General features: G+C 45.7%; 1 protein-coding gene across 1 annotated transcript in view; it reads right to left on the bottom strand.

Moving 5' to 3' along the window:
• LOC138286373 (scavenger receptor cysteine-rich type 1 protein M130-like) overlaps positions 1 to 23,879 on the bottom strand; it is a 793,269-nt gene that overhangs the window by 215,115 nt on the left and 554,275 nt on the right. Inside the window, exon 13 of the mRNA XM_069226532.1 lies at positions 22,957 to 23,277. Coding sequence (XP_069082633.1) covers positions 22,957 to 23,277 — 321 coding nt within the window. The remainder of the gene's footprint in view (positions 1 to 22,956; positions 23,278 to 23,879) is intronic.

Raw genomic sequence — 23,879 nt, 5'->3', positions numbered from 1 at the left:
ACAGAGGTTGAATCACATCATACTGATGATGTGCTCTCACATTATGCTGGTAGCCAAGCTGTTAGGGTGCCCTTTGTAAGGGACAGGTCTCCTTCTGTTCATTCCCATCATACCTCTGTATCTAGAAATGTCCCTCCCACCCACCCTGATGACAGATTGTTAGAAAGGGAGCTCAATAGATTGAGAGTGGAACAAACCAGACTGAAGCTCAAGAAGCAACAGCTGGATTTGGATAGACAGTCTTTAGAAATAGAGAGGGAAAGACAGAAAATGGGTTTAGATACCCATGGTGGCAGCAGCAGTATTCCCCATAGTCATCCTGCAAAAGAGCATGATTCCAGGAATCTGCATAAGATAGTTCCCCCTTACAAGGAGGGGGATGACATTAACAAGTGGTTTGCTGCACTTGAGAGGGCCTGTGCTGTACAGGATGTCCCTCAAAAGCAGTGGGCTGCTATCCTATGGCTATCATTTACTGGAAAAGGTAGGGATAGGCTCCTTACTGTAAAAGAAAATGATGCTAACAATTTCCAAGTTCTTAAGAATGCACTCCTGGATGGTTATGGCTTAACCACTGAACAATACAGGATAAAGTTCAGAGATACCAAAAAGGAGTCTTCACAAGACTGGGTTGATTTCATTGACCATTCAGTGAAGGCCTTGGAGGGGTGGTTACATGGCAGTAAAGTTACTGATTATGAAAGCCTGTATAACACAATCCTGAGAGAGCATATACTTAATAATTGTGTGTCTGATTTGTTGCACCAGTACCTGGTAGACTCTGATCTGACCTCTCCCCAAGAATTGGGAAAGAAGGCAGACAAATGGGTCAGAACAAGGGTGAACAGAAAAGTTCATACAGGGGGTGACAAAGATGGCAATAAGAAGAAAGATGGTGAAAAATCTCAAGATAAGCATGGGGATAAGGGTAAAACCAAAGATCCCACTTCAAATCTTAAACACTCTTCAGAGGGTGGGGATAAAACAAATTCCTCCTCTTCTTCCCAACCTGCACACATTAAAAAGCCTTGGTGCTTTGTGTGTAAAAACAGAGGCCATAGGCCAGGGGATAAGTCCTGTCCAGGTAAACCCCCTGAGCCTACCACCACTAATACATCAAGCTCTAGTGCCCCTAGCAGTAGTGGTACTAGTGGTGGGACTGCTGGCAACAGTCAAGCAAAGGGTGTAGTTGGGTTCACTTATGGGTCCATCATAGAAACTGGGGTAGTCAGTCCCAAGACAGTTTCTGTCACACGTAGTGGCATTGGCCTTGCCACACTGGCTGCTTGTCCCCTTACAATGGATAAGTACAGGCAGACAGTTTCAATAAATGGTGTTGAGGCCTTGGCCTACAGGGACACAGGTGCCAGTTTCACTTTGGTGACTGAAAACCTAGTGCCTCCTGAACAACACATCATTGGACAACAGTATAAGATTATTGATGTCCATAACTCCACTAAGTTTCTTCCCTTAGCTATAATTCAGTTTAGTTGGGGTGGAGTTACTGGCCCTAAGCAGGTGGTGGTATCACCTAGCTTACCTGTAGACTGTCTCTTAGGTAATGACCTAGAGGCCTCAGGTTGGGCTGATGTAGAGTTTTATGCCCATGCAGCCATGCTGGGCATCCCTGAGGAATTGTTCCCTCTCATTTCAAGTGAAATGAAAAAGCAAAGGAGAGAAGGCCTGAAAACTCAGGATCCCTCTCCTTCAACAGGTAAAAAGGGTATCACAGTATCCCCTAACCACCCTACCATTCAGGATACTATTCCTGTGGTGGGAGAAACCTCTCCTGGGGTGGCACCTGTTCCAAGGGAATCATCAGCTGGCAAAGCTGGACTCCCTGAGGTGGAAGTACCTCTCTGTGGGATAACTAACATTGGTGAGAAAAACAGCACCATTTTAGTTAACATGGAGCATCCCTCCAACCCTCCCAGAGAAACTTTAGTGCAGAAACCCTGCACTACCTCACAACACTTAGGACAGCATCCCTGCCCTAGTGTGGAGCTCATAGGACAGCATCCCTGCCCTGCTCCAACTCAAGAGAAACAGCATCCCTGTTCTCTCTTCCAGCCAGATGGACAAAGTTTTTGCCCAGCTATGGCTTTTCTGAGACAGCATCCCTGTCTGGCATTTCCATCACTACAAATAGGTTCAGTGGACAATTCACACTGCTCTAAACTAAAACTTACTGATAGAAACTCTGAAAATACATCTTCACATTGTTGCTTAGCTAAAAAACTTCAAACAGGGTGGTTTACATCCCCACAGGGAAGTAACCATATAGTGGATGATAAAGGGAGTAACCAGTCTATTGCAGAGCTACTCTCTACTTATCACCACTTAGACAATAAAGTCTCAACTGGCCAAGGTTAGCCTTATTGTCCTTCGTTTGGGGGGGGGTTGTGTGAGAAGGTAGCCTCTTTCTAGCCTTGTTACCCCCACTTTTGGCCTGTTTGTGAGTGTATGTCAGGGTGTTTGTCACTGTTTTCACTGTCTCACTGGGATCCTGATAGCCAGGCCTCAGTGCTCATAGTGAAAACACCATGTTTTCAGTATGGTTGTTATGTGTCACTGGGATCCTGCTGGTCAGGACCCCAGTGCTCATAGGTTTGTGGCCTATATGTATGTGTCACTGGGACCCTGTCACACAGGGCCCCAGTGCTCATAGGTGTGCATGTATATGTTCCCTGTGTGGTGCCTAACTGTCTCACTGAGGCTCTGCTAACCACAACCTCAGTGGTTATGCTCTCTCATTACTTTCAAATTGTCACTGACAGGCTAGTGACCATTTTTACCAATTTACATTGGCTTACTGGAACACCCTTATAATTCCCTAGTATATGGTACTGAGGTACCCAGGGTATTGGGGTTCCAGGAGATCCCTATGGGCTGCAGCATTTCTTTTGCCACCCATAGGGAGCTCTGACAATTCTTACACAGGCCTGCCACTGCAGCCTGAGTGAAATAACGTCCACGTTATTTCACAGCCATTTTACACTGCACTTAAGTAACTTATAAGTCACCTATATGTCTAACCTTTACCTGGTAAAGGTTAGGTGCAAAGTTACTTAGTGTGAGGGCACCCTGGCACTAGCCAAGGTGCCCCCACATTGTTCAGAGCCAATTCACTGAACTTTGTGAGTGCGGGGACACCATTACACGCGTGCACTACATATAGGTCACTACCTATATGTAGCTTCACCATGGTAACTCCGAATATGGCCATGTAACATGTCTATGATCATGGAATTGCCCCCTCTATGCCATCCTGGCATTGTTGGTACAATTCCATGATCCCAGTGGTCTGTAGCACAGACCCTGGTACTGCCAGACTGCCCTTCCTGGGGTTTCTCTGCAGCTGCTGCTGCTGCCAACCCCTCAGACAGGCAGCTGCCTTCCTGGGGTCCAGCCAGGCCTGGCCCAGGATGGCAGAACAAAGAACTTCCTCTGAGAGAGGGTGTGACACCCTCTCCCTTTGGAAAATGGTGTGAAGGCAGGGGAGGAGTAGCCTCCCCCAGCCTCTGGAAATGCTTTGTTGGGCACAGATGTGCCCAATTCTGCATAAGCCAGTCTACACCGGTTCAGGGACCCCTTAGCCCCTGCTCTGGCGCGAAACTGGACAAAGGAAAGGGGAGTGACCACTCCCCTGACCTGCACCTCTCCTGGGAGGTGTCCAGAGCTCCTCCAGTGTGCTCCAGACCTCTGCCATCTTGGAAACAGAGGTGCTGCTGGCACACTGGACTGCTCTGAGTGGCCAGTGTCACCAGGTGACGTCAGAGACTCCTGCTGATAGGCTCCTTCAGGTGTTAGTAGCCTTTCCTCTCTCCTAGGTAGCCAAACCCTCTTTTCTGGCTATTTAGGGTCTCTGTCTCTGGGGAAACTTTAGATAACGAATGCATGAGCTCAGCCGAGTTCCTCTGCATCTCCCTCTTCACCTTCTGATAAGGAATCGACCGCTGACCGCGCTGGAAGCCTGCAAACCTGCAACATAGTAGCAAAGACGACTACTGCAACTCTGTAACGCTGATCCTGCCGCCTTCTCGACTGTTTTCCTGCTTGTGCATGCTGTGGGGGTAGTCTGCCTCCTCTCTGCACCAGAAGCTCCGAAGAAATCTCCCGTGGGTCGACGGAATCTTCCCCCTGCAACCGCAGGCACCAAAAAGCTGCATTACCGGTCCCTTGGGTCTCCTCTCAGCACGACGAGCGAGGTCCCTCGAATCCAGCGACGCTGTCCAAGTGACCCCCACAGTCCAGTGACTCTTCAGCCCAAGTTTGGTGGAGGTAAGTCCTTGCCTCACCTCGCTGGGCTGCATTGCTGGGAACCGCGACTTTGCAAGCTACTCCGGCCCCTGTGCACTTCCGGCGGAAATCCTTCGTGCACAGCCAAGCCTGGGTCCACGGCACTCTAACCTGCATTGCACGACTTTCTAAGTTGGTCTCCGGCGACGTGGGACTCCTTTGTGCAACTTCGGCGAGCACCGTTTCACGCATCCTCGTAGTGCCTGTTTCTGGCACTTCTCCGGGTGCTACCTGCTTCAGTGAGGGGTCTTTGTCTTGCTCGACGTCCCTTCTCTCTGCAGGTCCAATTTGCGACCTCCTGGTCCCTTCTGGGCCCCAGCAGCGTCCAAAAACGCTAAACGCACGATTTGCGTGTAGCAAGGCTTGTTGGCGTCCATCCGGTGGGAAAACACTTCTGCACGACTCTCCAAGGCGTGGGGGATCCATCCTCCAAAGGGGAAGTCTCTAGCCCTTGTCGTTCCTGCAGTATTCACAGTTCTTCAGCCTAGTAAGAGCTTCTTTGCACCAACCGCTGGCATTTCTTGGGCACCTGCCCATCTCCGAGCTGCTTGTGACTTTTGGACTTGGTCCCCTTGTTCCACAGGTACCCTCAGACAGGAATCCATCGTTGTTGCATTGCTGATTTGTGTTTTCCTTGCATTCTCCCTCTAACACGACTATTTTGTCCTTAGGGGAACTTTAGTGCACTTTGCACTCACTTTTCAGGGTCTTGGGGAGGGTTATTTTTCTAACTCTCACTATTTTCTAATAGTCCCAGCGACCCTCTACAAGGTCACATAGGTTTGGGGTCCATTCGTGGTTCGCATTCCACTTCTGGAGTATATGGTTTGTGTTGCCCTTATCCCTATGTTTCCCCACTGCATCCTATTGTAACTATACATTGTTTGCACTGTTTTCTAAGACTATACTGCATATTTTTGCTATTGTGTATATATATCTTGTGTATATTTCCTATCCTCTCACTGAGGGTACACTCTAAGATACTTTGGCATATTGTCATAAAAATAAAGTACCTTTATTTTTAGTATAACTGTGTATTGTGTTTTCTTATGATATTGTGCATATGACACTAAGTGGTACTGTAGTAGCTTCACACGTCTCCTAGTTCAGCCTAAGCTGCTCTGCTAAGCTACCATTATCTATCAGCCTAAGCTGCTAGACACCCTATACACTAATAAGGGATAACTGGGCCTGGTGCAAGGTGCAAGTACCCCTTGGTACTCACTACAAGCCAGTCCAGCCTCCTACACTGCCCTAGAGGGAGAGGAAATTGGTACTCCGACCAAACAGACACCACCTTCTACCCCACTCGCAATCAAGGGGGGCACTCCAGATATAGAAGAGTTTCTAGAGACCCCTGTTCAACTCTCCCCTCCAATACAAATGTATTTTTCCCTTGCAGACCAGACTTTTATAGACACAGAGGTTCAAGCCTTATTACACAAAGAGGCAGTGAGTTTTTCAGCTCCTCATCAATCCGGCTTCCTCAGTCCCATCTTAGTCGTAGACAAAAAGGGCGGAGGTCATCGTCTAGTTTTGAATCTAAAGGAATTCAACTACTGGATATTATACAGACACTTCAAGATGGAAGCAATCCATTTGTTACGAGACTTTCTTTTAGAGGTAGATTGGATGGTTCGTCTCGATCTGAAAGACGCTTACCTTTCTGTCCCCATCTTCCTCCCTCACAGGAGGTTCCTGCAATTCCTATGGAAGGGACACTGTCTAGAATTCAATGCGCTTTCTTTCGGCCTCTCGTCAGCCCCTTGGTGCTTCACAAAACTGTTGAGGCCAGTGATGGAATGGCTGAGAACCAAGATATGGGGCTCATGTGAAGTGGATCTTTTTGCCTCTCGGCTCAATACACAGATGCTGAAGTTCCTCAGCTGGCACCCAGACTCTCTGGCATTGGTGACAGATGCATTTCTTCAGGATTGGTCAAAGTTTCAGGGATATGCTTTCCCCCTTTTCTAATGATCCCCAGAGTTCTCTCTCAGATAAGGCGTCAGAAAGCGGAGATCATATTAGTGACTCCCTTTTGGAGAGCTCAGCCTTGGTTCCCGCTTGCTCTTCAGTTAACCTGCGCTCTCCCTCTTCTCATTGCTCTACGTCCGGATCTTCTTTTGAATCCGGAGAACCATCAACATCCAATGATCATTTCAGAGAAACTAACATTGATGGCTTGGAGGATTTCAGGCCAAGATGGAATGCCCCAGGAATTTCGCAACAGGCTGCCGATTTCATTAGGGAAGCCTGGGCATCAGGCACCCATAAAAGATACGCATCTGCATGGCGCAGATGGACTGGTTGGTGTGATAGACGGGATCTCAATCCCGTGGACTCAAGTGTTGAAATGATAGTTAACTTTTTAGCAGAATTGGCAGGTTTAGGATTAGCTTATAGAACCATCAATAACTTTAGATCGGCAATTTCAGCTGGTCATGCTCACTTGGACGGTAAACCTGTTGGTGAACATCCTCTTATCTGTAAGTTACTGAGAGGTATTTGTTTATTTAATCCTCCACAAAGTATTCGGTCTTGTGGGACGTCAATATTATATTGAGGTTTTTGGATTCCTGGCCAGCCAATAGATTCCTGTCTCGTAAACAGATTTCAGCTAAATTGACAATGTTATTATGTCGCAACTCTAGTAAGCTGTATCGGATGTCAAGGCCTTAGACTTGGCTGCTAGGGTATATTCACCTGAAGGGGTTACATTTAATATTACCAAACGGACAAAAATTAATACCAGGTCAGTAACATATCCAATGTTTTTAGATAATCCTAAACGTTGTGTTGTTCAATGTTTAAAAGAATATGAAGTGGTTACAGAGCAATTTAGACAGGATGCTACTGGTCAGTTGCTTATAGCTTTACAAAAACCTTTCAAACCAGTCTCGTCAGCCACATTGTCTCGATGGGTTAAATGGTTAATGATTGAAGCGGGGATAGATATTAATCAATTTAGTGATTACTCAGTGAGAGGGGCAATGGCATCCAAGACATAAGCATTTAGTTCTCGTCTAGAGGACATTATGAAGGCGGCTGATTGGTCGTCAGAATCTACGTTTCGCAAATGTTATCATAAACCTGTAGTAGATGTTGCTTCTGTAGTTATTAGTCAGCTTTAAACGAGCATAATCGGAGCCTCCGGTCCTGAAATAGAATAAAACATTTTCTAGCTTACACGTCAAGAATTTTCAATTCTATTAAGGACACGGAGGCGAGAATTATCCCTCCCAAAGAAACAATACTGTTAGAGTAAAGAATGTTTTTCATTATTTATTGATTGTAAATAAAAGTTATTTCCTCCCACCCTGAGATATCTATATGGCATTAAAGCTTTCTTTTTACACTAAATTACATGATATTACCTTTTTCTTATGTTATTTTTCTTAGGTTTTGATCAGAAGAATACTTGAAACATTCAGTAGATTCCTCTGAAGATATCGTTTTGCGGATCTGTTTGTTTGGTTCAGTTAAAGAGTTTTGGTTCCGGTGGAGTCCGGATCGTATTACACTTAGGAGTTTGAGAACCTTTGACTCATTGACTATGTAAGAAGTTTTGTTTCTGAGGTTCATTATTGTCGGATTTGGACAAAGAAAGAGGCAGTGACGTTGGAGGTCAAGACATTTATGGACGGAGGGCATGGTAGGTGATTGGACCATGTGATAACAGGAATAAGCCTCATGGGAAATGTAGTTAATGTTTTTTCTGTAATCTGAGTGGCTGCTGTGTTTGGGTCAGTAAAGAAGGAGATAGCATAATCCTCGCCCGTGTCCTTAATAGAATTTAAAATTCTTGATGCGTCAGCTAGAACTTCTTTTATTGTATGCATGTCCAAGTGGTAGATTTGGATGGTATGTTGATTCTCCATGGTCTGTTTGTAGACAGCACACTGGAGGTTCTCTTACTCTTCGCATGCCAGCGTATTATGTGTGATAAAAACAAGTTGTATGTGTTTTAGTCATTCTGTCAATTGTACATGTTGAAATACATATGTCACACATAATGCTCAGACATGCCATTTGAAATTGTAGAAACATTGTACACAGTACATTGCTAGGGAAATAATGGCTTCTTACTACAATCACATTACCTGTCCTCAATCATGATTTGGAAGTGGAGAAGGATGTCACTAAAAGCCTCTGTGATAATGACTTTATTACCATATTTCAAATTTTTAAGTCACAAATTCCATATTTAAGATTGACATTGGTCTGCTGACCATGGCCCTCATTATGACATTGGCGGTGAGTCCCACTTACCGGGACACTGACAGCCGCCAACTTACAGCCCCTGCTGCGGATATCTGTCCACCATATTATGACACACATACACCAATCCGTCAGTATTCAGCCATATACACAAATCCGCCACACCAAAGGTCAGTGATAAACTGGCGGAATCAAAACACACACTGTTACGCCAACAGAACTACGCCCACCACATTATGACCCACGAATCACCATGGCGGACATTCAACAGCAGTAAACCATTGGCGGTACATACCGGCACACTCACAATGGAAACCCACATACAAAACAACACTACACTGGAAAATTCAAACAACACACACCTGACACACATACACACACCACACCCACACACCCACACCACTATAAAACACACACCAACATTACCCACAACCCTTTACAAACAGCAATTACTGGCAGGAGATTGACACCAAGACCACTGACACAACTAGAGCCACACATTATTTGTAGGAAGGTCACCTCTTTCTAGCCTTGTTACCCCCACGTTTGGCCTGTTTGTGAGTATATGTCAGGTTGCTTTTAGTGTCTCACTAGGATCCTGCTAGCCAGGACCCCAGTGCTCATAGTGGAAACCCTATTTGTAAGTGTGTTTTATATGTCTCACTGCGACTCTGCTAGCCAGGACCCCAGTATTCATAGTTTGTGGCCTGTGTGTATTCCCTGTGTGGTGCCTAACTGTGTCACTGAGGCTCTGCTAATCAGAACCTCAGGGCTTATGCTCTGTATGTCTTTAAAATTGTCACTACAGGCCAAGGCAGCCTGAGTGAAATAATACCCACGTTATTTAACAGCCATTTTACACTGCACTTAAGTAACTTATGAGTCATCTATATGTCTAACCCTCACTTAATGAAGGTTAGGTGCAAAGTAACTAAGTGTGAGGGCACCCTGGCACTAACCAATGACACCATTTCACACGTGCACAACATATAGGTGAATACCTATATGTAGCTTCACAACGGTAACTCTGAATATGGCCATGTAACATGTCTAAGATCATGGAATTGTCCCCCCATGCCAAATCTGGTATTGGGGTGCCAATTCCATGCATCCCCGGGGCTCCAGCATGGACCCCGGGTACTGCCAAACTAGCTCTCTCGGATTTTCACTGCAGCTACTGCTGCTGCCAACCCACAGACAGGTTTCTGCCCTCCTGGGGTCCATCCAGGCTTGGCCCAGGAAGGCAGAACAATGGACTTCCTCAGAGAGAGGGTGTTACACCCTCTCCCTTTCGAAAAAGGTGTCAGGGCTGGGGAGGATTAGCCTCCCCCAGCCTCTGGAAATGCTTTAATGGGCACAGATGGTGCCCATCTCTGCATAAGCCAGTCTACACTGGTTCAGGGATCCCCCAGCCCTGCTCTGGCGCGAAATTGGACAAAGGAAAGGGGAGTGCCCACTCCCCTGACCCGCACCTCCCCAGGGGTGGTGCCCAGAGCTCCTCCAGTGTGTCCCAGACCTCTGACATCTTAAATGCAGAGGTGTGAGGGCACAATGGAGACCTCTGAGTGGCCAGTGCCAGCAGGTGTTGTCAGAGACCCCTACTGATAGGTGTTTACCTGGTTAGTTGGCCAATCCTCCTCTGAGGGCTATTTAGGGTCTCTCCTGTGGGTTTCTCGTCAGATAACAAATGCAAGAGCTCACCAGAGTTCATCTGCATCTCTCTCTTCAACTTCTGCCAGGGATCGACCGCTGACTGTGCCAGGACACTTGCAAAGCTGCAACAAAGTAGCAAGAAGACTACCAGCCATTTTGTAGTGCCTAATCCTGCCGGCTTTCTCGACTGTTTCCTGGTGGTGCATGCTCTGAGGGCTGTCTGCCTTCACCCTGCACTGGAAGCCAAGAAGAAATCTCCCGTGGGTTGACGGAATCTTCCCCCTGCAACACAGGCACCAAACTTCTGCTTCACTTTTCCTCTGGGTCCCCTCTCATCTCGACAAGCGTGGTCCCTGGAACACAGGAGCTGGATCCAAGTGACCCCAACAGTCCAGTGGTCCTTCTGTCCAAATTTGGGGGAGGTAAGTCCTTGCCGCCCCACGCCAGACAGTAATCCTGTGTACTGCGTGAACTGCAGCTGCTAGGGCTTCTGTGCACTTTTTCAAGGGATCCTTCGTGCACAGCACTCTGTCCTGCATTGCTCAACTTGCTGAGTTGACCACCGACTTCGTGGGACCCTCCTTTGTAGTGTTGAGACGACCGCCATGCTCAGATTTCTTGAACACCTGTTCAAGTGCTTCTGCAGGTGCTGCCTGCTTCTGCGTGGGTTCTCTGTGCTGCTGAGCGCCCTCTCTGCCTCCTCCTCCAAGGGGCAACATCCTGGTCTTTCCTGGGCCCGGGCAGCACCCACTTTCTTCAACTGCGAGTCTTGCAGCTGGCAAGGCTTGTTTGCAATCTTTCTGCGTGGAAGCAACTCTGCATCCTCCAGCACACCGTGGGACATCTTCTGAGCAAAGGAGAAGTTCCAGGCGTCTTCTGTTGTTGCAGAATCTTCAGCTTCTTCCACCTGGAGGCAGTCCTTTAGCACCTTTATCCGGGGCGTGACTCTTGTACGTGGTCATCTTCCTTTACAGGTCCTCAGGTCCAGGAATCCATCTTCAGTGCTTTGCAGTCAGTTGTTGCCTTTGCAGAATCTCCTATCACGACTTTAGTGTGTTTCTGGGGTAGTAGGGTAACTTTACTCCTACTTTTCAGGGTCTTGGGGTGGGGTATCTTGGACACCCTTAGTGTTTTCTTACACTCCCAGCGACCCTCTACACACTACACTAGGCCTGGGGTCCATTTGTGGTTCGCGATCCACTTTTGGAGTATATGGTTTGTGTTGCACCTAGGCCTATTGCAACCTATTGTATTCTACAGTGTTTGCACTACTTTTCTAACTGTTTACTTACCTGATTTTGGTTTTTGTGTATATTTTGTGTATTTTACTTAACTCCTAAGGGAGTATATCCTCTCAGATATTTTTGGCACATTGTCACTAAAATAAAGTACCTTTATTTTTAGTAACTCTGAGTATTGTGATTCTTATAATGTAGTGCTATATGATATAAGTGGTATTGTAGGAGTATTGCATGTCTCCTAGTTCAGCCTAAACTGCTCTGCTATAGCTACCTCTATCAGCCTAAGCTGCTAGAACACTACTAATCTACTAATAAGGGATAACTGGACCTGGCACAGAGTGTAAGTTCCATCAGGTACCCACTATAAGCCAGGCCAGCATCCTACACCAGCCTTGAGCGCACAGGTAAACTATGGAAAACATACGAGGCTCTGTATCTTCAGTTTTGGTTTCTGCATTATTTTCTTCTCTTGATTTCGTAGTTAGCGTGATCTCGCTGGGCAGTAGTTGAACGCTTTGCATGACATTGACCCTGTTACATGGATAATTGCACTTTTGCCGGTTACATGGATAATTGCACTTTTGCCGATAGGTTTCACCGTGAGCGAAGTTCTGTTTCCTTTTGTGTGTTTGCTTTGTGCTTATGGCAGCCGTCAGCTCGCTTCTGTAAAACTGTTTTACTTTTCAGTTTATGTGGCAAGAAAAGTCCGGTTACGAGTTTACAAAGCTAATAGCTTTAACTTGAGAAAACGCTGGACCCATTGCATTACAAATGCTTGTTTATGATGACGTCAGAGAAGTTTTGTAAATCCATTTTCTGCTTCACATACTCTTACTGCTTGTGTTCACCACGTCCCACTCTTTCTAACGTTCTGTCTTATGAGTGCTGAAAAAAACGAGAAGGACGTGTATCAGAATACAATACCTTTCAGGCTGTTTAATAGTATCACGTTTACACAAATTGTAACATTTCTCAGTGGATTCCGGCTGTGGAGATTCACTCATTGTTTTCTGTTTCTCTTGTTTTGTGGTATCTGAGTCAGATTTTCCTTTAAGTTGTGGCTTACCAGGTGTGGTTCTCAAATGATCTCGACGTCAAGAAGCATATGTTTTAGAAATTATTTTAGGTAGCTCACATTCCAGTTCTGCAGGAACAACTGGAGTGGTAGGGGGACTCGTCCCTGACTCTCATTCAGCCTTAGTGTAGGAGGCTGGACTGGCTTGTAGTGAGTACCAAGGGGTACTTGCACCTTGTACCAGGCCCAGTTATCCCTTATTAGTGTATAGGGTGTCTAGCAGCTTAGGCTGATAGATAATGGTAGCTTAGCAGAGCAGCTTAGGCTGAACTAGGAGACGTGTGAAGCTACTACAGTACCACTTAGTGTCATATGCACAATATCATAAGAAAACACAATACACAGTTATACTAAAAATAAAGGTACTTTATTTTTATGACAATATGCCAAAGTATCTTAGAGTGTACCCTCAGTGAGAGGATAGGAAATATACACAAGATATATATACACAATAGCAAAAATATGCAGTATAGTCTTAGAAAACAGTGCAAACAATGTATAGTTACAATAGGATGCAATGGGGAAACATAGGGATAGGGGCAACACAAACCATATACTCCAAAAGTGGAATGCGAACCACGAATGGACCCCAAACCTATGTGACCTTGTAGAGGGTCGCTGGGACTATTAGAAAATAGTGAGAGTTAGAAAAATAACCCTCCCCAAGACCCTGAAAAGTGAGTGCAAAGTGCACTAAAGTTCCCCTAAGGACAAAATAGTCGTGTTAGAGGAAAAATGCAAGGAAAACACAAATCAGCAATGCAACAACGATGGATTCCTGACTGAGGGTACCTGTGGAACAAGGGGACCAAGTCCAAAAGTCACAAGCAACTCGGAGATGGGCAGATGCCCAAGAAATGCCAGCGGTTGGTGCAAAGAAGCTCTTACTAGGCTGAAGAACTGTGAATACTGCAGGAACGACAAGGGCTAGAGACTTCTCCTTTGGAGGATGGATCCCCCACGCCTTGGAGAGTCGTGCAGAAGTGTTTTCCCGCCGGTTGACGCCAACAAGCCTTGCTACACGCAAATCGTGCGTTTGGCGTTTTTGGACGCTGCTGGGGCCCAGGAGGGACCAGGAGGTCGCAAATTGGACCTGCAGAGAGAGGGGACGTCGAGCAAGACAAAGAGCCCTCACTGAAACAGGTAGCACCCGGAGAAGTGCCAGAAACAGGCACTACGAGGATGCGTGAAACGGTGCTCGCTGAAGTTGCACAAAGGAGTCCCACGTCGCCGGAGACCAACTTAGAAAGTCGTGCAATGCAGGTTAGAGTGCCGTGGACCCAGGCTTGGCTGTGCACGAAGGATTTCCGCCGGAAGTGCACAGGGGCCGGAGTAGCTTGCAAAGTCGCGGTTCCCAGCAATGCAGCCCAGCGAGGTGAGGCAAGGACTTACCTCCACCAAACTTAGGCTGAAGAGTCACTGGACTGTGGGGGTCACTTGGACAGAGTCGCTGGATTCGAGGGACCTCGCTCGTCGTGCTGAGAGGAGACCCAAGGGACCGGTGATGCAGCTTTTTGGTGCCTGCGGTTGCAGGGGGAAGATTCCGTCGACCCACGGGAGATTTCTTCGGAGCTTCAGGTGCAGAGAGGAGGCAGGCTACCCCCACAGCATGCACAAGCAGGAAAACAGTCGAGAAGGCGTCAGGATCAGCGTTACAGAGTTGCAGTAGTCGTCTTTGCTACTATGTTGCAGGTTTGCAGGCTTCCAGCGCGGTCAGCGGTCGATTCCTTATCAGAAGGTGAAGAGAGAGATGCAGAGGAACTCGGCTGAGCTCATGCATTCGTTATCTAAAGTTTCCCCAGAGACAGAGACCCTAAATAGCCAGAAAAGAGGGTTTGGCTACCTAGGAGAGAGGAAAGGCTACTAACACCTGAAGGAGCCTATCAGCAGGAGTCTCTGACGTCACCTGGTGGCACTGGCCACTCAGAGCAGTCCAGTGTGCCAGCAGCACCTCTGTTTCCAAGATGGCAGAGGTCTGGAGCACACTGGAGGAGCTCTGGACACCTCCCAGGGGAGGTGCAGGTCAGGGGAGTGGTCACTCCCCTTTCCTTTGTCCAGTTACGCGCCAGAGCAGGGGCTAAGGGGTCCCTGAACCGGTGTAGACTGGCTTATGCAGAATTGGGCACATCTGTGCCCAACAAAGCATTTCCAGAGGCTGGGGGAGGCTACTCCTCCCCTGCCTTCACACCATTTTCCAAAGGGAGAGGGTGTCACACCCTCTCTCAGAGGAAGTTCTTTGTTCTGCCATCCTGGGCCAGGCCTGGCTGGACCCCAGGAGGGCAGCTGCCTGTCTGAGGGGTTGGCAGCAGCAGCAGCTGCAGTGAAACCCCAGGAAGGGCAGTCTGGCAGTACCAGGGTCTGTGCTACAGACCACTGGGATCATGGAATTGTACCAACAATGCCAGGATGGCATAGAGGGGGCAATTCCATGATCATAGACATGTTACATGGCCATATTCGGAGTTACCATGGTGAAGCTACATATAGGTAGTGACCTATATGTAGTGCACGCGTGTAATGGTGTCCCCGCACTCACAAAGTTCAGTGAATTGGCTCTGAACAATGTGAGGGCACCCTAATGTGGGGGCACCTTGGCTAGTGCCAGGGTGCCCTCACACTAAGTAACTTTGCACCTAACCTTTACCAGGTAAAGGTTAGACATATAGGTGACTTATAAGTTACTTAAGTGCAGTGTAAAATGGCTGTGAAATAACGTGGACGTTATTTCACTCAGGCTGCAGTGGCAGGCCTGTGTAAGAATTGTCAGAGCTCCCTATGGGTGGCAAAAGAAATGCTGCAGCCCATAGGGATCTCCTGGAACCCCAATACCCTGGGTACCTCAGTACCATATACTAGGGAATTATAAGGGTGTTCCAGTAAGCCAATGTAAATTGGTAAAAATGGTCACTAGCCTGTTAGTGACAATTTGAAAGTAATGAGAGAGCATAACCACTGAGGTTCTGGTTAGCAGAGCCTCAGTGAGACAGTTAGGCACCACACAGGGAACATATACATGCACACCTATGAGCACTGGGGCCCTGTGTGACAGGGTCCCAGTGACACATACATATAGTCCACAAACCTATGAGCACTGGGGTCCTGACCAGCAGGATCCCAGTGACACATAACAACCATACTGAAAACATAGTGTTTTCACTATGAGCACTGAGGCCTGGCTATCAGGATCCCAGTGAGACAGTGAAAACAGTGACAAACACCCTGACATACACTCACAAACAGGCCAAAAGTGGGGGTAACAAGGCTAGAAAGAGGCTACCTTCTCACACTTAGGGTACCAGTTTCAGGATACTACCCCTCAGATGGTGGGAGGGAGAGTGGCAAACGGTGCCTGACACCTCGAACCCCACAGGTCAGGAACCCCCAGGAGGACTGGGTCCTGACTCTTGACACTAACAACTGTTGGTTGGTGTCTTTGTGGACAGAGTTTTCCTTTGGCCTGGGACAAAGTCTGATCCAAGGGGTGGAACAGGACACATCACTTTGTTGGCCATAACAGTACTGCCTGTCTACTGGGATGCTTCTGTGAGCATGTTAAGGTTAGGTGCTCCACAGGTGGGGTCCACAGGTGAAAAGAAGGGCTCCCCACGGGTCAGTTCAGTGGCTTAGGAAAGTGAAGACAGTGGGGTCTAACTAAATTCAGAGAACGTATAACTGACTAGTGCCCCTGCAATAGAAGGTCCACATTCTATCCCCTAAGCAGGAAAGTCCATCATGGTCCATCATGATATTGAACAGCCTACCCTGGCTTTTGGCTGGAGGGGAGTCATGTTGAAAATGGCCCCTCCTCCTACTTTTAGCTGGATTTTTTCTAGTTGGTCTTAGGGCTCTGTGCACTTTATCACTGCTAACCAGTTCTAAATTGCTTGTGCTCTTCAACTAAAATGTGGTTTTATTGGCATCGATCTGATTAGCATATTTGCTTTACATGTACGAACCTTGTAGTGTGTTATACCATATACTCAGGGCCTATAAATTAAATGTTACCAGTGGTCCTGCAGCACTTATTGTGCCACCCACTTAAGTAGCACCTTAAAACCCGTCCCAGGCCTGCCATTGCAGCCTGAAGGCAGTGTCCCACTGCCATGTTCACTTGGCATTTAAAACCCCATGCCCTTCCCCTATTACATACGTGTTACTCCTAAGGTAGCGCATAGGGCAGGGTGCTATGTAATTTAAAAGGTAGGACATGTATGCTTTAGTTTTACATGTCCTAGTAGTGAAAAACTCCAAATTTGCATTTTACTACTGTGAGTCCTAACCCTCCCATGGGATAACATTGGGGATTCTTTATTAAATTAAATAAGGTGTAATTCCTAAACCAGAGGTGGTGGATATTTCATGTTTGGTATCTATGAACTTGTAATGATAAACCCTCTTAATGGTGAAGTCAGATTTATCATTAGAAGTTTGAAAATGGCACTTTTAGAAAGTTGTCAGTTTTCTGCCCTTAGCCCTCTGTACCTGCAGCCTGCCTTAGGTCACATGACTGGATGTAACTAACAGTTGAGACTTTGTGAATTCTCCACAGACAGTCACACAATAGTGGAATTAGCAGAGCATTAATTTACCATTAACTGACGTGATGGGGCCGAGCTAAGCACAATCTCAATTGCAGCTGAATAGGCTGATCTCTGCACCACACAATCGGCTTAACAACTCTGTATTGTCAGTGCAGCCAGCTAGGATCCATAGTAGGGGAGGTAGGAAACTCCTGGAACCCTTCTAGAAATGTCTTCCAACTTCACAGAGCAGAGCACCAGGATCTAAAAATAGGGTGCTCAGACCTACTCTTCAGTTTACTACTGGACCTGCGGAAGGACTTTCAAAGGACTGTCTGCTGGTGAGACCTGCTGTGCACTCTGCCAGACTATGCTGTACCTGGAAGTACTGTTTTCCTGCCTATAGCCTACTTGGAACTTTCAGAGGTCATCCCTTTTGTAGAGCCCAGAGTCACCGCCTGCACCCAATACATCAGAAGTGACTCCAAGGGCTAGTTTCGCTGGTCTCCTGTTCTGAGTCACAGGGACATGGCAGGCTCCCATCATCGTAAACCTGCACCTGGACCCAGCCTGAGTGAACCCCCAGGGATCACACCCCAGTCAATCAACAACCCAGTTCCTCACACTGGTGTTCAGTGATGTAGACCGGGACTTGACTTGGGGTCCCGTATATTCCAAAACAGAATATCCTCCTATTTGGTGGATACTTTACCCACAATGGCATTAATAGTAACTGTGACTTCCCAGCTTGAACAGCCTTTGCTGGGGTAGTCTTTACTGTACACATACTGCACTGTGTTAAACGTCTATACAGTCTAACCAGACTAGTGTAAAGACCACAAAGTTCATCTTTTTTTAATGGTCCTGAATTTGTATATGATATGTAGCTGGCTAAAACTGGCCAGGTTGCCATGTCATTGCTGACGGGACCCAGGCTTACATTACGTAATACCTATGGAAGGGCACCATGGAACCAATTCCCGAATTATCCATGACATTTCTAAATATTCATCAATATTCATAAGCTCTAAATTGACTTCGAAGCGCACCTTCAGTATATGTATGAAATGTTTGTGTGTTAGCATGGACTGTGGGAAACTGGAAATAATTTCCATTTATAAGCTTTGTTGGCCTCAATCACAAAGGTAACATCTTCCCCGTTAGACATAAATAGGTGCTTCCTATTAAGCTAATCAGGATATATCCCTTTCTCCATGGACATCGCTGTATAGAGATGTAAAGGAACGTTGGGTACGTCCAAGAAAATTACTCATGAGACCCGTAAATAGGTACCTGACATAAAATGCTAGTGGCGCAATGTTATGTATAAATGGTTCAGAAAGATATAGCAGGACTGTGTATTAGACCAACACAAACTTTACAATATAGAGTCTTATCCCACATGTACAGTCAGTAAGTGTTATTGAATCCCAGCTAGCTAACAGTACCACATCCAATCCCCAAACAGACCAGGCAAAGATGTTATTAGCAACCTCAAACATGACACCCTGATTCCTGAGCAATCGGTTGAAACAGACCTAACACTTTTATCAGTTTCTCTTGTACTTCAAAATTAGACAGAAGAAGGATACCAAAAACATTGTCAAAACATTGATTGAAATGATTCTATTCTTGCATTAAAATATGAGCTGTGATTATTAGAAAGATGAGACATACTACTGTAACCAACGTTGTGAAAATGGTGAACAGGGTGAACAACTCAACCATGTCAATTGTCGGTAATGGTAATGTTTGTGTACTCCTATCTGTATCTAATACTATACTAAAGAGTACCTTCTTCCAGATCAATTGTAATGGCCTAAACCTGATAGCTTGGTGCCAGGTTACTGGCAGTCAGTGCATGTTATCCTTCTAGGCAGAATGAAGGTTGGAGTCAGCAATGCTGTATCTCAGTCACAGTTCTGTGAAGGTCCTCTCACTGAAAAATAGCATGGACACTATTTATATCATAAAGTAGCATTCTTATCATACTGTGAGGGAGGCACAGGGCATCTCACTCTTGGTGTCTAGCTGAAATGAAGTGTCTCAAAATTAATACACTAAGATAGCAAAGCAAGTGACATTTTGTCAGAAGTAAAGAGCTATTTTCGTCACAAACAGCCCACTTCGCAGAATCAGGCCATTTGCGACATGAAAATAGCATTTTGGTATGTACCAATGCTTTTTTGCAATTCGGTAATCTAATTATCGAATCGCAAAATAGGTTTGCGAGTCGCTACTTGGAAGGGGCGTGCCGAGGGCGTTTCTTCCAAATAGCGAGTCGCAGTGGTATGTCAGACTGTTTTGCGAATGCGGTTGTAAAATAATCACAGTTACCACCAACTTCAAGTTGGTGGTAACCCATTTGTAAATGGGAAGGGGTCCCCAAGGGACCCCTTCCCCTTTGTGAATTGGGGCAGCAAATTTTTTTTTACTGTTTGTAATGCATCTCATTTACCTTTAACTCCTTTGTTGCCGTGGACGTAATTGTTAAGTCTAGTGGCACAGCGCTGCTGTGCCACAAACTTAGCCATTATGTCCTGCATGTGGCCGACGGGGGACCGCTAGTGCTCCCCATGGACCTCCCATCCACCCCCAGGGCAGGGATGGCAGCGGAATTGCTTCCGCTGCCATGCCTGCCCAATTGACATCTGATGACATCAGCGTGTGATTGCGTACTGACCTCGTCAGAGGTCGCCCCCATCCCGCTGGGAGGAGAAACTGATTTGTTTCTCCTCTGGACGGGGCAAGGGGAGGTGGAAGAGGCATGAAAAGGAAAGGAAAGGAAAGGCTTTGCATAGCGAGCGTGCAGCAGGAATGCCCATTAGTCACCAGGGAGTTTGTTTACTGGTGGTAAACAAATAAGGGGAGCCGCCCCTTGGGCAAGGGAAGCTCCACAAGGGGGGTATTTTCAAAGGCCATTTCTGCCCTCCTTGGGGGCAGATTGGCCTACTTTAATTAGGCCCATCTGCCCCCAAGGGAGCAGAAACCACTAGACACTAGGGATTTTTTTTTTATTTTTTATTACATAAGGGGAGTGACCCCTTAGGCAAGGGTCGCTCCCCAGAGGGGCACAATATATTAGGCCATTTATGCTCCCCTGGGGGGGGCAGATTGGCCTATTTTAACTATGCCAATGCCCCAAAGGGGAGCAGAAACCACTAGACACCAGGGATTTTTTCTTAATTATTATTTTACAGGAGGGGAACAGCCCCTTGGGCAAGGACCATCACCATGGATATTATTTTAGGCCATTTCTGCCCCCCTATTTCTATTAGACCCATCTTCCCCCAAGGGGAACAAAAACTACTTAGGCACCAGGGATTGTTTTGTGTGTGTTTTGTTTGGGCGGGTGACCCCCAGGGGCAAGGGTCGCTTCTCATGTGGTCACATTATTGTTGGCTTTTCTGCCCCCCATAGGGGCAGATCGGCCTTTTGTTATTAGGCTTCTCTTCCCCCTAGGGGGGTCAGAAACCACTTAGGCACCAGGGATCTGTGTGTGTGTTTTGTTTAGGGGGCAGCCCCTTGGGCAAGAGTCTCTCCCCATGGGTATACATTAATGATGGCCATTTATGCCCCCCTGGGGGCAGATCAGCCTATTGTTGTAAACCCATCTGCCCCCAAGAAATGGCCATACCTCCACCCCAAAGAAATAGGGACAAAGTTGTTCTGACCACTGGTGGGCAGATGGGGTAATTACCACTGCCCCCCCGGGGGGGCAGAAAGCCTACTAGAAGCCAGGGAATTTAAAAACAAATAGAGGGGTGGGGGCAGCCACCCAGTATGGGCATGGATATGCCACCCACCCCAACTGAAGTGGGTAACAGTCTTTCAGCCCCCTCTTGCAAACTAAAGGATCTTATCCTAATGGCAAGCAAGAGGACATTTTATTATTTTGGGTTTTGATTTTACATTTGGGCCTAGAGAGCTTGGCTAACTCCAAATATTTTCCCACTTGTAATAGTGAGTGACTGCACTTTTTGGACTTTGGGATGCTGCCACCTTGAAAAAAAATCTACCTGACCTAGACACATCTGAAAACTAAACATCTGGGTGAGTCCAGGGTGGTGTGCTTCACATGTGCCTCACACCATTTTCTTACCCACAATGCCCTGCAAACTTCCAACTTTGCTTGAAATCACATATTTTCCCTACATGTTTGTGATGAAACCTTCCAGAATCTGCAGGAATCCACAAAATTCCTACCACCCAGTATTATCGCCTCTATACCAATAACAATTCTGCCCCACTTGTCAACCTATAAACGTTTTGTTTCAAACTGCCCTTTTGGCCCCACTTCTGTTACCCCCCAATTTAAACATGTTTTTGATTGTTTCATTTTTATTTTTATTGGTTCCACTGATCCACATCCTCAGAGGAGTCACAGCACTAATTTAAAAAAAATTAACCCAAAGTAGAAAGAGGAAAGTGGGGAATATGGTGAGTATAGCTGAGACAAGAGCATTTCCTTATAAAAGTAGATTTACTTACCTGGTTACATATTCAGAAATCTAATGGAACCCAGTGGAGTGAGAAGGAGTTTTTCATGTACTCCTATTTTTGCACATTTACCCCTAAGCTGGATGCTTGCTAATTGGCTCTCTGTGCTGAAGCCAGAGTGGTCTTCATAGATGGAACAACAATGATGGGACACTCTTCTTCCTTCCCCAGTACAGGATCTCTGTTTTCATTCTCTGAAGGCAGATGCACCTCCACAGACACAGTTGTTAAATGTCTTTCAGCCTTGACACAGTTTTGACTTTCCGGTTTCCATACATGTGAAACTCGAGATCATGCTGTTCTCATGCATGAATGACCATATATATTTTAGATAGAATGTCAGCAAAGTGATACAGAGATGGCCTGATTCACAAAGGTAACTCACACAGTTGAGTAAGTTCATACTTTTAAGTATGTTTAGTAATTTCTTGTGTTCATAAACTCCTGGTGGGGTAAGTTGCTACTAAAATATAGAATTAAGACCAGCTCTACGCATGGCCAACCACTGGTGCTGCAACACCCTCCCATGGAAAATTATGGGGTAGGGACTAAAAATTAAATTCCCATATGAAATAATGCTAATTTTGTTTTTACATAGCCTTTTTTGAAATTAGAAAATAATATAAGAAAACAGCTACAAAAACAATTACATTGATTTTATAAAATTTCGATTCATCCCTTTTTAAGTATTATTGAACATTAAAAATGTTTTCTTTTTATTTAGATGGAAATTATTTTTTTAATTTAAAGTTCAGAAATATGTTTCTAAATTAATTTAACATATTTCCATTATTTAAAGTTTGAAGTCAAAGTTAATTGAATAGTACTGCAGAATGTTTTATTTTCTTCAACACTTAAAGTAAACACACACAATATATTCACCTTAATATTTAACATACAAATATTTTTAAGATTTCTTTTTGAGTTAAATAAACTTTTATATTTGTTCCACATACTTTACCGTGTGAAAACCTCTACCCCAACCATGTAGTTTCCCTATGGAAATGTATAATTGAAACCTGAAAATAAATACCTTTTTTACATTTACAATATTAGAGAACCCACTCACGTGGCAGATTGTCAAAAGTGATAGTTATGCTCTGAAAATTCTGCAGTCTTCTGACTGCAACGTTAACTTTTTTAACCTATAACTTACACCCACTGTTGGAAAAGATATAACATATTAGTTCTCAGAAACATTCCATGTTTTAAGAGGGCACAGAAAATGCCAATAACGGCCCAGATCTGTATTGCCTCGACTGAATGATCTGGGCTTTGAGCTCAAATTCAGAAAGTGAGAAAGATTACAGAATTTGTGTAGGACAGACCCAAGAAACACAAGATGTCTTGCATTGTGTTATTCGCAATTAACTCCCATATGTTGTTGCCTCCATTTGGACTAAATGTCTGATTGTTCAGAATTGCCTGTAGGATGTGACACGTTTCTTACCTGTGCAATGCACCGACGCATCCCTTTTTTGTGAACAAGATGGTTGTGGTCTGGAGTCATATGGACACTGCAACACACTGGGCTCGTCTCCTCTGCAGTTCACATTCGATATAATAGGAGAAATGTGACGGAAGCCTCCAAAGACAGACCCTCCAGGTGCTGAGTATGGCACTCCACATCCCAGCTGTCTGCAGACCACAGCGGCATCTTTCATATCCCAATACAAGTCACAGATTGTTCCTTCGAAGCCACCTAAAATAACCAGCACAACCCCAGCACAAGGATCTGCAGCATTAGAGAGGCGAACTAAATCTGTATCAACTGCAAAGAAACAGAGAGAAATTAAACATTTACTTATATATCAAACCATATGGTTATGTATTTTATGTACACCCCCAGCACAGTGTCCTCATATCAAACTTATTCAATCAAAGAGAAGCAGGAAGGGGGATGGGAGGGAGAGAAAGAGAAGGAGCGAAAGGCAGAGAGAATGAGAGAGGAAGAGAAAATATGAGGTCTCAAGAATGATAGTAAAGTAATAGAAGGAGAGAGAACAACAGAGCGGGAGAAAAAAGGGATAGAGAAAGAACCAGAACTTACTGAAGCTTACTTGTTAAACCAGAGAGCTACCACTTCAAGAAATGAGATATTCTATGGATATAATGTGATGATGAGCAAGCCATACACCAACAGAGGTGTACAAAGGTGAGTTTTTTGCAGCATGCAGAAGCATGACATTTCTTGAGCCAGCCAAAGACTTAACTGACTCCCATGGAACTCTCACTTCAGAAGTCAACATCACAACCTTCAGAACACAGGATTCAGCACAAAGGCTTAACGTCACAAACACACCCATTTCCCAACCAAGAGATAAACAAAAAACTCAAACATAGTGTACAATAAACAAAAATTAAAAGCAAAAT

This window comes from Pleurodeles waltl, chromosome 3_2, assembly GCF_031143425.1.
Source record: "Pleurodeles waltl isolate 20211129_DDA chromosome 3_2, aPleWal1.hap1.20221129, whole genome shotgun sequence".
Lineage (NCBI taxonomy): Eukaryota > Metazoa > Chordata > Amphibia > Caudata > Salamandridae > Pleurodeles > Pleurodeles waltl.
This window is presented reverse-complemented; position numbering and strand designations above follow the sequence as displayed.